This window comes from Pongo abelii, chromosome 11 (genome assembly GCF_028885655.2).
Source record: "Pongo abelii isolate AG06213 chromosome 11, NHGRI_mPonAbe1-v2.0_pri, whole genome shotgun sequence".
In the NCBI taxonomy this organism is placed as follows: domain Eukaryota; kingdom Metazoa; phylum Chordata; class Mammalia; order Primates; family Hominidae; genus Pongo; species Pongo abelii.
The window spans coordinates 64,875,958-64,892,543 of NC_071996.2; the positions used below are offsets into that span (position 1 = coordinate 64,875,958).

The 16,586-nt window shown below is 34.7% G+C and overlaps 1 protein-coding gene across 6 annotated transcripts in view; it reads right to left on the reverse strand.

Annotated features, from left to right (window-relative positions):
- KCNH7 (potassium voltage-gated channel subfamily H member 7) overlaps window positions 1-16,586 on the reverse strand; it is a 482,617-nt gene that overhangs the window by 28,559 nt on the left and 437,472 nt on the right. For 5 of the 6 annotated variants that reach the window (XM_054549400.2, XM_063712835.1, XM_002812526.5 and 2 more), the window contains 2 exons: window positions 5,809-6,061; window positions 2,172-2,377 (listed from right to left, as the gene is read on the reverse strand). In XM_054549400.2, coding sequence (XP_054405375.2) covers window positions 2,172-2,377; window positions 5,809-6,061 — 459 coding nt within the window. The remainder of the gene's footprint in view (window positions 1-2,171; window positions 2,378-5,808; window positions 6,062-16,586) is intronic. The other variant, XM_054549399.2, reaches the window with a different exon arrangement.

Sequence of the window (16,586 nt, forward strand, 5' to 3'; positions counted from 1 at the left end):
CCATATTGTTTCCACCATCTTGAGACTTAATTATTAGATTTCAGGTAAACAGCTAAAGTACCTTGCTTAATACTTGTCTCTTAATTATAAAATACACAGATAGAATAATTTTTAGTACTTTCACCATTTGCTGGGGAAATCATAGTGTAGAAGTTATTTATGTGAAATGTTTAGGGATGATGTCAACATTTAAAGATAAAATATTTCTTCATGTGGAATGTGTTTTATGCAACTTGGTAAAGTTAAAATAAGAATAATACAGTTGACCCTTGAACAACACAGGCTTCAACTGTGCAGGTTCACTTATACATGAATTTTCTTTTTCCTCTGCTACTCCTCAGACAGCAAGACCAACCATTCCTCTTCCTCTTCCTCCATAGCCTATTAAATATGAAGATGATGAGATGATGATCTTTATGATAATCTACTTCCACTTAATTATTGGTAAATATATGTCCTCATCCTTATGATTTTCTTAATAACATTTTTCTTTTCTATAGCTTACTTTATTGTAAGAACACATTTTATAAAAATATACAAAATGTGTTAATTGACTGATTACATTATTGGTAAGGCTTCTAATAACTAGTAGGCTATCAGTAATTAAGTTTTTCTGAAGTCAAAAGTTATATGCAGATTTTCAACTATACGAGGATTGGTGTTCTGAATTCCCATGTTGTTCTAAAGTCAATTGTAGTAATTTAAAGAACTTTGCATAACTAAGAGTACTGCAAAGAAAAATGTATAAAATAGCTAAAATTAGCTATGATGTTTAAATTACATGGTAATTATTAAGGTTAAATTTCACAACAATAAATATAAGGTTAAATTCCATAAACATTACACTTTGAATCCTTTATTATTTTGCTCCCAGATCCTCCTTCTTCCCTCTCTGGTTCACTCTGTCTAATGTTGTCTACCTTGTAAATAAAAATGGAAGCTCTTGTTTATTTGAGTACTGACTAAACTTTTATATAAAGAAGTTATGAGAGGTAGATATTTGTTACTTTTCAAGGCAAAGTCAGAATGAGGTTGGTGACATAAAACTGAGATTGAGACAAATTACTGAATTAAAACCATTACAAAAACATATGTTCTTAATAACTAGAATCTTTCTCCACTTCAATTAAAAAAACCTTTTCAGTGTTTTAAAAAGAGATAATTATCTGAACTGGCGTATCAGGATATTAAATGGCATCTAGGGGCCCTTAAAATTCCTCTTTCTCTTTTAAGCCTCTCATGGTACTTGGGAATGTCTATAACTACCGCAAGTATTAAATCTACCCCCTGTTACCTAACTATTGACTTTAGGGGTTTTTTCCCCAGAGAATATATTAGTTAGTATTTAAATACACTGGCAAGTATCAATCACTCAATATTTGATTTCTGATTTACAAAAGCATTTAGAATTAGAGTGGAGTTGGGAAATTTTGAGGGAAAAGGGATGGAAGAGGAATAACCTAGTAATAAATTTTGGGTCACAACATAAGTTTTATAGCCATAGAAGAGTAATAGCTCATAAGGGCACACTTTCACAGTAGAAAAGAGTAAGCAACATAAGAGCTACACTCGAAGTTCATTCTGGGTTAACTTACATATACAATTATTTAAACTATTATTTCTGTTTAGACTACATATTCATTCTGCACCATTAAAACTGACAATACTGTAAAACCTGACTAATTTGTACTTCTGTGATTTGGAAATTGTATTAAATAGGAAACTAAACTTGAATGAGGTTAATTTTTTCATTATTATTGTGAAGACACTGATAACCAATGTACAGTGTAAATAATAGCTGAGAGAATATTCTAACCTCTGTATAAGATAAACTTAAGCAACTTTCAACAGCCTAAAACACCCATTTCTAGCAAATAATTGGCACACTATAAACAAAGGCTATTTTAACTCAAGTGTGTCACCTAAGGGCTTCTACAAGGTCAAACCTAATTGAACTACTTGAAATTATTCAACATATTGGAAAGAAAGTAGGCTAAATTTCTTTCCTATAATTCAGAAATTTTAATATTCAGCTGGCCTTTCCTTCCAAATATTCAGAATTGGTAAAGTCTTGCTGCAATATTTTGCTTGGTTTCTCAGAAGTATTTGTGCAAGTCAAGAATAAAATAAAATGTCAGAAATATAAACATAAACAAACAGTCAACATATACCTTTGCGCTCTCATGCCTTAGGTTGAAAGTCAACTCTAGGTTTGTTAGAAAGTGATCAGAAAACTCAGGATACATATCCAAAACCTCTAACAAGTCTTCTCGCTGAATCTTATGCAAGTCACAGTATGTGAGGGCTCTTACATCTGCATTAGACTTTCCAGGTTTGGCATAAAGATGAACCATTTCTCCAAATATATCATTTTTTCCTAAGAAAAGAAAAAGAAAAAGAGGCGGGGAAAGGGAATCCAAACTCAATGTTTTCCTTCTAAAAGTAGAGGAGGGTCATTAAACAATTGATCAATCCCTGAACCAGACTTGGTGAGCAACGTTCCAGCACCTTAACTAAATGCCCATCACATGTTTGGTGAGTGGAAATTTGTCTCTAAGGGTGATTGGTCCTTTTATTTCCTTGTTTTGCTTATTTGACTAAGCATCTAGAATGTAGCGAACATTATCTTCAGTCCTGTATACCCCACTTTGCTAGCAAAGGGTCTTACCATAGAGTATTTTAAAGATACTTTCAGGTAGGTGTACTCTGATTTTTTCAATCCAGGAATATGAGAAAGGCCGCAGTGAGTCAGATTCATGATCTTTCTTTCTCGGGATGGTCTCTGCAGGTGGTGCTGAGCAAGGGGTTATGGTGGAGCTGTTTTAACACTTAGCGGATTGGTGGAACAATTAGAACACACCTTGTTTCCTAATAACCACTTTTGAATTTGCCCTTAATAAATATGCCCAATTGCTTAATAAATCTAGTTATAATTCTCAACATATGTAGTACTGCTTTTTGTTACATGGCCTTTGTTAGGGAAATTTGTCCTTCTTGCTCTTCTGTAAAATCTAGGGTTATTTCAGTGTCTAGCTTCTAACAGGCCTTCCCCATCACCTCTGCCTAGCCACATACTACCTGCTTTTCAAGGCCTTATTCCATGACAAAGATAAGAACAACAGCAACAGTAACAAATATTTATTGAGGACCAGTAGGTGCCAGGCACTGTGTCAAATGCTTAGGTGCATTGCCTCAATTTGTTCCTAAAATAACTTCATGAAGGAATTTTTAATAATTATCCACATTTTATGAATACAGAAAGAGCATTAAAGAGATAAACTGATTAGCCTAACATCATCTTCTTAGTTGAATGAAGTGGAGGGAGGGAGAGAACAGCCAGAACTAAATCCCATGCATCCTGACTCCAGATGCATCCAGAGTCAAAGTTCTTGCACACCTGATACTGTGTATCTAAGTAGCTAATCTCCTTCCAGTGATTTCCCTGAATGTCATGGCCACTTAGATTTTTCGTTTCTGACTATCAAAGTACTTAAAAATTGTACTTGTGGAATATATACTTAATACATACTGATATATTACTTGATTATGTAACTTCTAAAGATAATCAATGTCAATGTAAAATAGTACTCTCTTGTGTCTATCCTGAAGCTTCTTTTCACTTTTAGAAAAAACTCCTTGGGTATATTATTTTAGATTTTGGTAGACAAGTTCATGTATACCTCACTGTAGAAGCTATCAAAGACTTTTAAGTAATAAGGTTCTAATTAGTCAAAAATGCTATAATATTCTTGTTTTACAAAGGAATTCAATAGTGAGAAATCAAACACCATATCCTAACTACGTAAGAAAAATTGACATTAGAAAGGATACATTAACGACAGTTTAAATAAATATGTATCAGCCTTCCAGAAATAGGATAAATCATCATAGTTTGTAAGGATTTTAGGGGCTGACTTACATGGAAGTAGGGACAGAAAAGGGTAATTTCCTGACATTATAGTTTTGGTAGCTCAGTATAGATATTATTGTTTTTAAAAAAGACCTGAACTAAATTAAGCATGGGCTTTGTATTTCAATTACCAACATGACTGTAAATGAGCCAGGAGCAAGCCAGTCCATGGATATGTCTTAGCAACACTCTAAAATTACTACTTGATAAAGCAAGAAAGCTTATTACCTTCTTGTAGAAGCCAGGACTGGCTGATTTGAAGATTAGAAGTGCAATGAAGCATCCTCCTTCCCTGGCAACATACCAGGGCAAACTGTCAATGCCAAATTTAGTGAAAACCTAACTTGATTGTGTGGCCTTAAAATGATTTAGAATATGTGTTTATTCTTTGTCAGCTTATTGGTTAGAAAACCAAATTTGGGAAATGTAAAAAAACTAATATAATAAAATTATCAAAGTATATAAGAAAATCACTTGAGCACCTTTATTCATGTATCTGAGTTCTGTGCCATGCCATACTCTAGTTCTACACAGCAGCAGGGAAAACAGACAACATCCCTGTCCTGTTGGAGATAACCATCATATGTGAACATCAAAAGCTAAGTGAGAGAAAATCATTGAATTACATGCCCATTATTTAAGTGGAGCTGGATAATCCACAGGAGAAAAATGCAAATTTTTACAGAAACTAAGGATAGGCGTTATCATAGGAAGAGTGAGGCTTAAACCTACCGGCTATGTGGTAGGAGAAAAGAAGAATTGACTGCATTTTTCTCTGTTTCCTTGCTCTTCCCCAGCGTCCTAATATTCTAAAGAAGTACTACAAGTTCACATGGTCTAAATTTATTTTTATTTTTATTATTTTTTATTTTATTTTATTTTTTTATTTTTAAAAATTTTAAAATTTTTTTTATTATACTTTAAGTTCTAGGGTACATGTGCACAACGTGCAGGTTTGTTACATATGTATACGTGTGCCATGTTGGTGTGCTGCACCCATTAACTCATCATTTACATTAGGTATCTCTCCTAATGCTATCCCTCCCCTCTCCCCACACCTCATGACAGGCCCCGGTGTGTGTACATGGCCTAAATTTATTTTTAAAGAGGCAGATTAAACATGTGCTTTCTTTTGCACCCAAACCAGGTGAAGTTATGACTAATTTAATCTCTTCATCACTTCTGTCCCTGGTTGTTAAGTTCATAGGTCTATATTAATTACCTAGTTAAGGATTGTATGATTCCATTTTTTTTTTTTTTTTGAGACGGAGTCTCGCTCTTTTGCCCAGGCCGGAGTGCAGTGGCGCTATGTCCATTCACTGCAAGCTCCGCCTCCTGGGTTCACGCCATTCTCCTGCCTCAGCCTCCCGAGTATCTGGGACTACAGGCGCCCGCCACCGTGCCTGGCTAATTTTTTGTATGATTCCATTTAATCCGACACGGCAGGTAAAAATGCACAGTGAATAAATGAAATTCATCAAAACATAAACCCAGTTCATGACAGGGCTTTGGCACATGCTCGCAAGTATTTCCTACAACACATATATTTTATTTTAAGGTGTTGAGGGATCAAGCATGAAGCTAAGATCTTCTAACATAAAAAGAGAATATGCTTACTATTTTCCTATATTTGGCCTCAAATGTCTAGGTAGCTGCCAAGAACTGAAGAGAATCATCGAAGCGTTTACACATCGGAGAAAAAGTGAGACAGTTAAGAAAACATATTTTCTGAAAGGTTAATTTGGTTTGAACTGAATTTTAAATACAGCTTCCAAATTACCCACCATCTTAAACTGTTCTTATAAATACATACATCAGTCTTTTTTTCCTAATCATTTTAAACTATGCATTACAAGCTAATAACTGAATCTGTCACCATGCATTTCTAAAACACTCACCCAGAATAGCCACCACAATGTCATCTTTGAGAATTTCAATGGAGCCTCTGGATAAGAAATAAAGTGCAGTGAGGACATCCCCACAGTGAACGAGGGTGTCTCCTGGAGGTGCATGGGTGGTCTTGAACTTCATTGCCAAAGCTCTAAGGCAACCTTTACTTGCCCCCCGAAAGGCTTTGCAGTTTTGCAGCAACGTCTGGTTGAGATGTAGACAAATGTCTGCTTGTAAGCATTCTGGGAAACCCTTTAGGACCTGAAGAAAAAAAGAAAGAGTTTCATACTACCAGTGTTCTGGGTATCTCTGCCTGAAATACAGTCAATTTCTTGCTCACAGAACTGCAGGTGTAGTCATTGCCACGCAGGAGTTCCTACAACTCTTCTACCTCGCCTACCTTAATGAATACTTGGTTTGCTAAACATGTCAAAATTTTTAACTCAAATACTTGTTCTCTGAATTAACTGCAGGCATTCAGACTCAATACAAATGCTGTCTCATTAAAATATAATGCCTACAACTTTTCACACTGCTTCTCTTTCCCTGCATTATGTTATGTGGCATACTATGCACAGATATAATGCAATGTGACAATTAATAAGACGTAACTAATGAAAGGTGGTACAACTAGAAAGACAATCAACCTTTTGAAAGAATCTCAAGTCAATTTAGGTTGCCATTTCTGGTATACATCTAAGTTATAATTAGTAAAAATGTTGACCCTGAAATAGTCATGGTATTTGTAAATGTCATGTAACAGAGTGTGCTATTAGTTTACAGTATTTGGAATATTTATGTTTAATATGCACATTATTAATATAAATATTTTGATAAGCACTGAAAATAGAGAAAGGCAAGGAGAGCAGCAAAAACACTTTAAAAGTGTAGTCCAATATTCAGAAATGGAAATTGCACCAGAATTTGCAGTGCATACATAAGCTTCTAAAGTGCTACTGTTTTGACAACCTATTCAGGGGCTAATTTATAACTTGTTGAACAGATTAAACAATAGCCTGTGACAACTGCTACTCAATCTGAACTGAATAAAATTATTTGCTATTTTCATACAATTCTCAATATACAATGATTCAAAGACATTCAACTCTTGCTTCTCTGTGTCTTGCTATTTTGGGTGGCGTATGTAGATTTTAATTTTTATGTTGATGTTCTCCTACCAGTACAAGCAGACTCATTTAAATATGCTTTGAGGTGGAGGAATGGGACACTATATAGTGCAATTTATAATGCAATGATGCAATTTGGGCATTTCCTATCTTTTTGGATCAACCTTGGTGTGCCATCCAATATAGCTAAAAGTAACCATGAATTGTTTGTAAGGCAATTTCAATGTATTTGGCTCACAGAGGAACTTCAAATTAAATCATATGAGAAAAAAACATACAATTATTACTATTTTTAAATATTCAAGTAAGCACAAGGATCCTACTGTGTATAGGATCACTGTGTAACGCAAGTGGTGAGACTGATATATTATAAAGAGGACCAATAAGATACCTGAAGCATAATAGTCATGATTTTCTGCTCTTGTTTTCTTCACTGTATGGAATCACTCACAGAAATGAATAGGGAACATTTTAGATGAAAATTGATAGAACTGAATTCTGGTCATGGATTTGCCACAGGTTGACTCTTGTACAAGTCACTTCACCAATCTGTTTCTCTACTGTAGAATGAGAATCTTTGCAATATTGAATTTAGCCATAATTTCAATAAACTACTCATAAATAGTGTTCCAATTGTTAGACACAGCTCATCCAGCTCGGTGCTGCTACAGGAACTCAGGTTTTCATCCTGAAGAGTCTGTATTTCCTTGCTCAGGTCCAAACAAAATATGCCTCCCTTTGATAAGAGTTTCTGGGCACTCATCTGTAATCTCTCCCCTTAACTGTAACTGTTGGGCTTGGTCTGCATGACTGGACTCCTTCCAGGTTCCCTGCTTGATGGAAGACCTCTCCTACATGATAACTTGCCTAGTCTGTGCCTGTTTCTGCCTCCAGGTGCTGGAGGCCCTTCCTACTCTTTGTTGGAATCTTATATCTATTCAGCTTTTCACATGGAAGCAATTGTCTGGGTCACTGATCCCTTCTACCATTTAAACCACTTCATTGGACTCTTTGGCAAGTGATGCCAAACTGGAGTTGAGCTAAATTTGGACACAGCATTCTAAAATGCTGGCCACTTTGCTTGGGGGCCAGCATTTTAGAGTGTTGTGGCCAAATTTAGTTCAACTCCAGTTTGGAGGTTGTATAGAATAAAAATACCCTAGTTTTACACAGCCCTCTGCATATGAATTACTCCTCCCTGAAGCCCGCTGCTGTGGTCTCTGAATAATTCTAAGTAACCCCATGCAGATAAAGATGTATAAAGCATTACACCAAGTAACAAAACAAATATATTCATCTGTCTTTTAAGATTCACCTGCAATAAGGTACATAAAGGCATTTTAGATTTCACATGAAGAAGATATTGCTATGATTATAGTGGTTAGCATAAGAATACTGAGCTACTGAGCCTGTAGCTGCATTTCTGGCATTTTCCCTTAAGTATCCTTAAGTAAAACTTGGTATAGAAGAAACATTGCGTGTGTGTGTGTGTATGTCTGTGTGTGTGCACATGCACACACATACATGTGTATTCACACGTGCTTTGAGTTGGAAGAGAGAGAAGAGATAGAGATGAGATTCTCCATTTCCCTGAATGTGTTATATGAGCTATGGAATCAGACAGGCTTGATCCGAAGTTCTAGCTCCATCGTTTACTAGTTTGACTTTGGTCAAATTACTTAACTTCTCTGAAAATCAGTTTCTTTTTTTGGGAAAGTTAAATTAATAACATGTATTTCACAGAGTTGTGGCCACAATTTAAATAAGAATGTGTGTAAACCCTTTGATTCACAAAAGATTTTTAATAGACAATGTACTTTGGACTTCCTCTGTTTTTTGGTCCAAATTTATTGTCCCTGAAAAATTAGTATAATCTTTTTAGTTAGCAATAGAAAGCCAAAAATCTATTATGTTTTGTCTTTGGTCTGCCTGATAGGGTATCCTCCACTAAGTTTTGTGTTCTATTGCCTCAGCAGAGTTTAAATGTTTTGTGCATCATTGCATCACCACTTTAAGAATTCTTTTTCCTTGCATCTCGCTATAATTCTTGTTTCCTGTTTCTGGCTTATTATATGTCCTGCAGTATTTGCACTTAGGCTGTCACTGTGAGTAGCCCTAAATCCCTTTTGAAATTAGGCAGTTACTAAAATCAATGTACAGATATGTTATTGGAATTCCAATAGTTTTAGAATCACCCACAGAGCTTTAAGGATGCTTCAGAAAGTTTTTTCTTATTAACTGTCCTCTGCCCCCAACATTCATTCTATTGGAAGTGACACCCATTGGAAAGGATAACATCAAGTTGGAGGTGCCGTAGAGCTGCTGTTGTTACATTGAAAAGATACACAGATGTTGGCATGAACTTGCCTAGGTTGAGGACTTCTTAACCTAGAAGTTAAGCCTTCTAGGTTAGCCTAGATGTTAGCCCTTAACAGATTTTCTTAATTTTCTTAAGTCAGTCACATAGATCACTGAAGTAAAACTCGATAAAATTAAGAGTCAGTTGTTGAATGTCTTATTAGTTCTATAGTTTTCATGTCCCAAATAAGTTAGCAGCTCTAGGATCTGGGTTCTGTCTAAGTAAAGGTACTTTAAAAGGGAGAGTTAAGAGTGGGAGCTATAGTGGAATAGAGGTAGAAGTACATTGAAAAAAGTCTGAAATAAGAGGTAGGCTTAAGAAGATATTTATCTAGGGCATCCCTTTTCATTGGCCTCAGCTATATTGCCTTCTTGGCTTCCTGTTCATTGCACTTTTTTGTTTGTTTGTTTTTAGGGTTGGTTCCCTTGCTAAACTCTCTGACATAGGACCTCCTCATTTATGACTCAGATACTGGCATTGTACCTGTCCTGGCAGATCTGACTACAAAGAGTTGCTATGTCAATTGCACAAGTACAAACCAGGACGCGTGCTGATTTGGTGATTGTTATATCTATTTCCACTATACCATACACGGCTTTCTTGACTGTCCAGCCTTGAAGCTTTGAAGGTACATATCACCTTCCACTGTGTATTTGAAGCCATGGTTTTATTGAGGCAATCTAATTTGAAAGACCAAGAAACACCACCCAGAATCAGTTTCATGGTCTGCAGCTTGAAACAGAAGTTATCATTCTTTTAGCAAATACTTATTAAGTATCTGCTAGATATGGTTTGGATATTTGTCCCACCCATCTCATGTTGAAATATTATCCATACTGTCAGAGACGAAGCCTGATGTGAGGTGTTTGGTCATGGGGGTGGATTCCTCATGGTTTGGTACTGTCTTCATGATAGCAAGTGAGCTCTCATGACATCTGGTTGTTTAAAAGTGTGTAGCACCTCCCTCCACTCTCTCTCTTGCTCCTGCTCCTGCCATGTGACATATCTGCTCCCTTTTCACCTTCTGCCATGACCGTAAGTTCCTGAGGCCTCTGTAGGAGCCGAGCAGATGCTAGCACCATGCTTGTACAGCCTGCAGAACCATAAGCCAATTAAACTTCTTTTATTTATAAATTACCCAGTCTCAGGTATTTCTTTATAGCAATGCAAGAACAGCTGAATACACTGCTATATGCTAGGCAGTATGCTAAGCATGGGAGCATAACAATGAATTAAACATGTCTGAAAATATATCTGGAATTAAAGCCTTTCTCTAAATGCCCAAATTAAGACAAAAAATTACAGGGATAACCTGAATTTCCCACACTCTACTGTCACATCAAATTTGGACATTTATATTGTACATTTATAATACTAATGATTGTTCAAAGGAATCCTCAAGGTAAGAATTAATTTAAGGCAAATAAAAAGCTCTATTTCATTTTTCAAATACTGGCTTGTATGGGGAAAGATTTTAAAAATTTCAAGTTCCAGAAAATTTTTTCAAGGCTGCTACAGATCCTTTATCTTTATTATGATATAAGGTCACTGGAATATTTTATAAATGTATTAATTTCCCTTTACTTGAATTTATATGAATACAACTCTTTGGGACTTTCAAAATCACTTCGTGACTTACAAATGAGAATTTGTTCTTTTAAGTGAATATGAAATGCTTTCTGTGATTGTTAAATCAATCTTATAGTTAAGTATTTGAGGACCCCAAATTTAAAGGCATTCAAACACAAATAACCCAACAACAACAAAACATAATAGCATTATTAAATCAGAGTAAAACTCATAAAAGATATCACACAAAACAAAGAGAGAGCAAAAATGAAAGTAGTATTTCATACTAAACATCTATCAAATATGACCAGACATTAATTCAGAAGTATTCAAATTTATGTAAAACTTCTCTAAAATGTAGGTATGCTGACACACACTTAATGGCATACAATTATAATATTGTTAATATTCATAATTAAGTAGTATGTGGATTCAAATTTTCTTGTGCCAAGTAATGAATGCAAAAATGAATGTGTGCCAAAGTTAATATAAGCCTGAACTTCTGATTTGATGTATGTGCTTATCAAAATGACATGTCCTATTAACTTTTAATAAGTAATTCTTTAAATTTAGACTTATAAATTTATACCAGTAAAATAATTATAGTATCTATTTTACGTGTTGGAGCACAAATGGAAAATAAGTTTAGCTCAGGCTTGTGACAGATTATAATTAAAGAAATACGTCCTAGGCTTCAGTCCGTGGAGTCCGAAGGGAGAAATATCCTAATAAATGAAGTTATTTTTCCTATTTTTATATGTCACTCTTCTGTCACCTTTCAAGGAGAAAAGATAGATATTCATCTTCTTAATCAAATTTTACCTGGCTGCTGATAAAGATAGCCAAATGGATTTAAATATTCATAATGTATTGACAATAAACTATTACTCTTTCCTCAAATTAAAAGTACAAGATTCAATATTTGCTGTTTCTAAGCCCAAGTTCCAAAACACTCTTATGGTGGTTATGCTTTCTCAATTCTGTTTGGATAAGTGTCAGTAATTGAGCTGGTTCCTTTTTTTTTTAAATGCCAAAACAAGTCTCTCCAGGCTCCTTCCATAGGATTGTAAACTCCTGTATTTGCTTTCAGAAAAGGATCAAAATGTATTCTCTAATAGATACCCCATATCCAGATAGTATGAGAAGGTTTATCTATGTTGTAATGAATGATTTCTGATTTATTTCACTTAGTATAGTTGCAGGGGGGAGCATTCCCAAAGGCAGGCTGAATAAGGCACATTTAGGAAGTCTGAGTGTGGCAAATGACTCCTCTAAATAGCACATTAATCATATGGATGACTTTGGCGGCTGTGATAACTGACATTAGGAAATTTTCTAGGGAAATTTTCTGGGTCATTAAATATACTTAAATCTTGACAAATTAGGATTAATTAAAACACAAATTAACACTCCCTATGAAACACTAAACCTCAAGCATGATTATCAAATAGATGAGTAATATATTAAAAACTTGAATCCCTGTCCTAGCATACAGCTTTAACATTTTATAGCCTTTCCTGATTCTGGTAAAATTATTGTTTTCAATGTGAGCATTCAGCTTCTAAAAAATCTTTAGCACTTGTAAGATACTAAAACCTGCTTTTTGTTGTTTGTAAAAGCTAACGTCCCAACTTAATGGATTCTGTAATTTCTAGGTCATATAAGATCATTTTATTCCTATGGGTTAGCCATTGAGAAATAGGAAACATACCTATTTCCTGTTTGGCAATTACATGTTTAATATTCCATTTTAACCACTGATCATGATAGGTGAACACTTAATAGTTGTTTTAATCTTACAAATATGTATTGCCTAGTTTGAAGCCCAAATTGTTTCATCATCTAATTTCTTATTTTACTTTCATGTGGCTGAAGAAAAAATAAGGAAAGATTTTCTTGTATAAACATCACATAAGGCCAGATTGTCGTCAAAGCAGAGCATTATGGAATCCACAACTGTGGGAATATTTATCAGCATTGAGAGAATAAGCTAATTTTCTTCATGTAACTTTTCAACATTTGGCATATGATTTATATCCCTTAGGGAAAAAAATATGGGCAGAATAAAAACCTGTCACACATGGACAGAGATGACAATGTTGTAAATCCCGAACCAGTTTTGATAATGTAAAGAGTCCTTGAAAAATGAAACCGAATTATCCTTCCTACTTCTCCTGCAACTCCAGTTAACAGTATAACTATGAGATGTTGCGTTGCTTTCTGAAGGAAACTTAAACTTTATCCTGATTCAAATTAAGTCAGGGCCAAGGTTGGGTAGAAGTGTGAGTGATGATGTGTAGGCAGAGGGGATTTATTGCTTTCATACACATGTCCTTGTTACCCAGGCTCTGGAGTCCTTGTGTTAATTCCACAGAAGGCTGACTTAAAAAGGGTGCCTCCGGATTTCTAAAATGAGGTCTCAGGGGAAAACTTGGAACCCATTAAGGTTTCCAAGGGCAACAGGAGGGATCTGCATCCTGAGGAGCAGTATCAGGACCTCTCCTCCTTGCCCTTGCTCAATTATTTGAGAGAGGTAGTGGGGGAAGGGATGAACAGAATATAACCATAGTGGATTCTGTTGGATGCTCTACAAATAGTTCTTCCCAAATGGATTGATTGTAGATGACCTTAGCTTGCCTACCAAATAAGGAAAAAGGCGGTACAGTCTACCAGGTGATGAAAAGAATAATTCAAAAACCAACATGTACTTAAAATACCATCCTGAACTTGAATCAAGTTTTATGGTTTCGGAAACATTTATCATGTATCGTGTTTTAGCATCAAATTTTTTATTGAGTTGTCAACATTATTGAGGAATATACATTGGCAATCACCCCAGTTTTCAAATTTGAAAGCAGAGGCAATGCATTAGCAATTTTATTTGTAGAAGAACAAAGACTCCAAACTTACTCCAGGGCTCCTTCAACCGTTTTGACTTGCCATTGCTGTCCATCAAATTGGATTTCTAAAGTTGCTAACAGAATAGTTAGACATAAAATGTTTCCCATTCATCTAATTTTTTGGTTTTATAGAAAAGTAATAAAGGATAGAAATCTAGCTCAGATGATCTTTTCATTTTTTACCAGTTGGGTATTTGTTTCTCAGGAATTTTAAGACTGGACAACAATTGCTTTTGAGGGAAAGCAGAGGGCCGTATTAGTATTATCCAACTTTTTGTAAAATATTGGAAGCTTTCAAAATAGCGGAAGTTCTCTTCCTCTACCTAACAAATTCCCCTCCTATAAAATGTATTGACTGTTAACTTGGCACTCTGAAAGTTCCAAATACCAATGTATCTACATACATTTTTGCTTCTAACACTTGAGTCATAAAACAGCTGTGTGTGTTCCAAACCTATTTATGCCAGTTGAACTTGTTAGTGGAATTACATCATTCAATCATATCATACATAAAAGAATAAAATTTTGTGTAAAGAAGGAAAGCACTGTCTCCCCCTGCCTATCCCAACTATGAAAATAAAGATGAATGCTTCAGAAATCTTTTATAAAGGTGGGTCATTAAGAAAAATGCAACCAGATTGTTAGATTAGGTGTGGGATCTTAAATATCTGAAAAGTAGAAATTTTATAGTCACCAAACTCTGATTATAATCCAAGAAATAAGGAAAAACAATTAAAAAGTAACCATAAAAAAGGAGTGCTTAGAAATTAAGAACAATACTCAATGATAATTTTTTGATAAAAAATGAAACAATTTAGAAAACAATAAAAATGATAATATTTCATTTTAATACATGTAGAACCACAGAAAAACTTGTATTCAAAGAAATATGTATACTCAATGCCTTCATTATCAAAAATAAAGGCTCAAACAACAAAATAGTTTAATACAAATGTTAAGAATAGTAAAGTTATCAAAAAAATAAGAAAGAGAATTAATGGAGGCAAATGCTGAAAATGAAAAGAACAGTAGCAAGCTAGCTTAAATACGTCTAAGGGCTAATTCCTTGAATAAAATCAAATAGAATATATAAATCTTTCAAAGATCTGCTGAAGGAAAGAAGAGAGAGACAAAAAATATGCAAGTTCAGGAATAAGAAAAGTAGATGCATGGGCTGATACAGAAAATATTAAATATTTTATAATACAAGCTTATGTGCAATTGTATAACTGTGGAAGCCTAAATAACATGCATGAATTCTTGATAAAATGGAAATTATTATATTGACTAAGGAAGAAGTAGAACAAATAATTACCGAGTAGGCGAGGTGATTAAAGATCCCCTATTGAAACAACCAGATGATTTTACAGCTGATTTCTTTCTAACACTTGAAGAGCATATAACCACCAATGAATATCATTATAAAATAGATGCAAAATACTAAACAATTGACTAACCAATAATATCAACAATGTATCAAAAAATCTATAACCAGGGTCCTACCCAGAGGAATTAGATAAGAAAGAGAAATAAAAGGCACCCAAATAATAAGTCAAACTCTCTCTCTTTGCAGACGATATGGTTCTGTATCTAGAAAATGCTATACACTCCAACAGAAGACTTCTAGATTTAATAAACAAATTTGGTAAACTTTCAGGATACAAAATCAATGTACAAAAATCAGTAGCATTTCTATACACCAATAACACCCAAGTTCAGAGACAAATTAAGAATGCAATCTCATTTGCAATAGCCACATAAAGAATACAATATCTAGAAATACAGCTTTCAAGGAGGTGAAAGCTGTCTACAATAAGAATTACAAAATACTGCTGGAAGAAATGGGAGACGACACAAAAAAATTGAAAAACATTTCATGCTCATGGATAGGAAGTATAAATATTGTTAAAATGACCACACAGCCCAAAGCAATGTACAAATTCAATGCCATTCCTGTCAATGTACCAAAGTCACTTTTCACAGAATTAGAAAAAATTATTCTAAAATCATATGAAACCAGAAATACTCCTGAATTGCAAAAGGAATTCAAGGCAAAAAGAACAAAGCTGGAGGCATCATATTACCCAACTTCAAACTGTACTACAAGGCTACAGTAACCAAAACAATGTGGAACTGGTACAAAAACAAACATAGACTAATGGAATAGGATAGAGAAACCAGAAATAAGGCCACACATGTACAGCCACCTGATTTTCAACAAAGCTGACAATAGCAAACAATGAGGAAAGGATTCCTTATTCAATAAATGATACTTGGATAACTGGCTAGCCGTATGCAGAAGATTGAAACTGGACCCTTATGTTTTTCCATCAACAAAAATTAGCTCAAGATGGATTAAACACTTAAATACAAGACCTAAAAAATAAAAACTCTAGATGAAAGCATCCGAAATGACATTCCAGGCCATATCATTACCAATACCTTTTCAACCTTGGCAAAAAGTTTATGACTAAATCCCTGAAAGCAATTGCAACCAAAACCACAATTGAGAAGTGGAACCCAATTAAATGAAAGAGATTCTGCACAGCAAAAGGAACTATCACAGAGTAAACAGACAACCTACAGAATGGGAGTAAATATTTGCACACTGTGCATCTGACAAAGATCCAGTAACCAGAATCCATAAGGAACTTAAGCAAATCAACAAGCAAAAAACAAAGAACTCCAATAAAAAGTGGGCAAACGACATGAACAGATACTTCTCAAAAAAAGGCATACAAGTGGCCAAGAAACATATGAAAAAAAGTTTATCATCAATAATTATCAGAGAAATGCAAATCAAAACTCCAATGAGATACCATCTCACACCA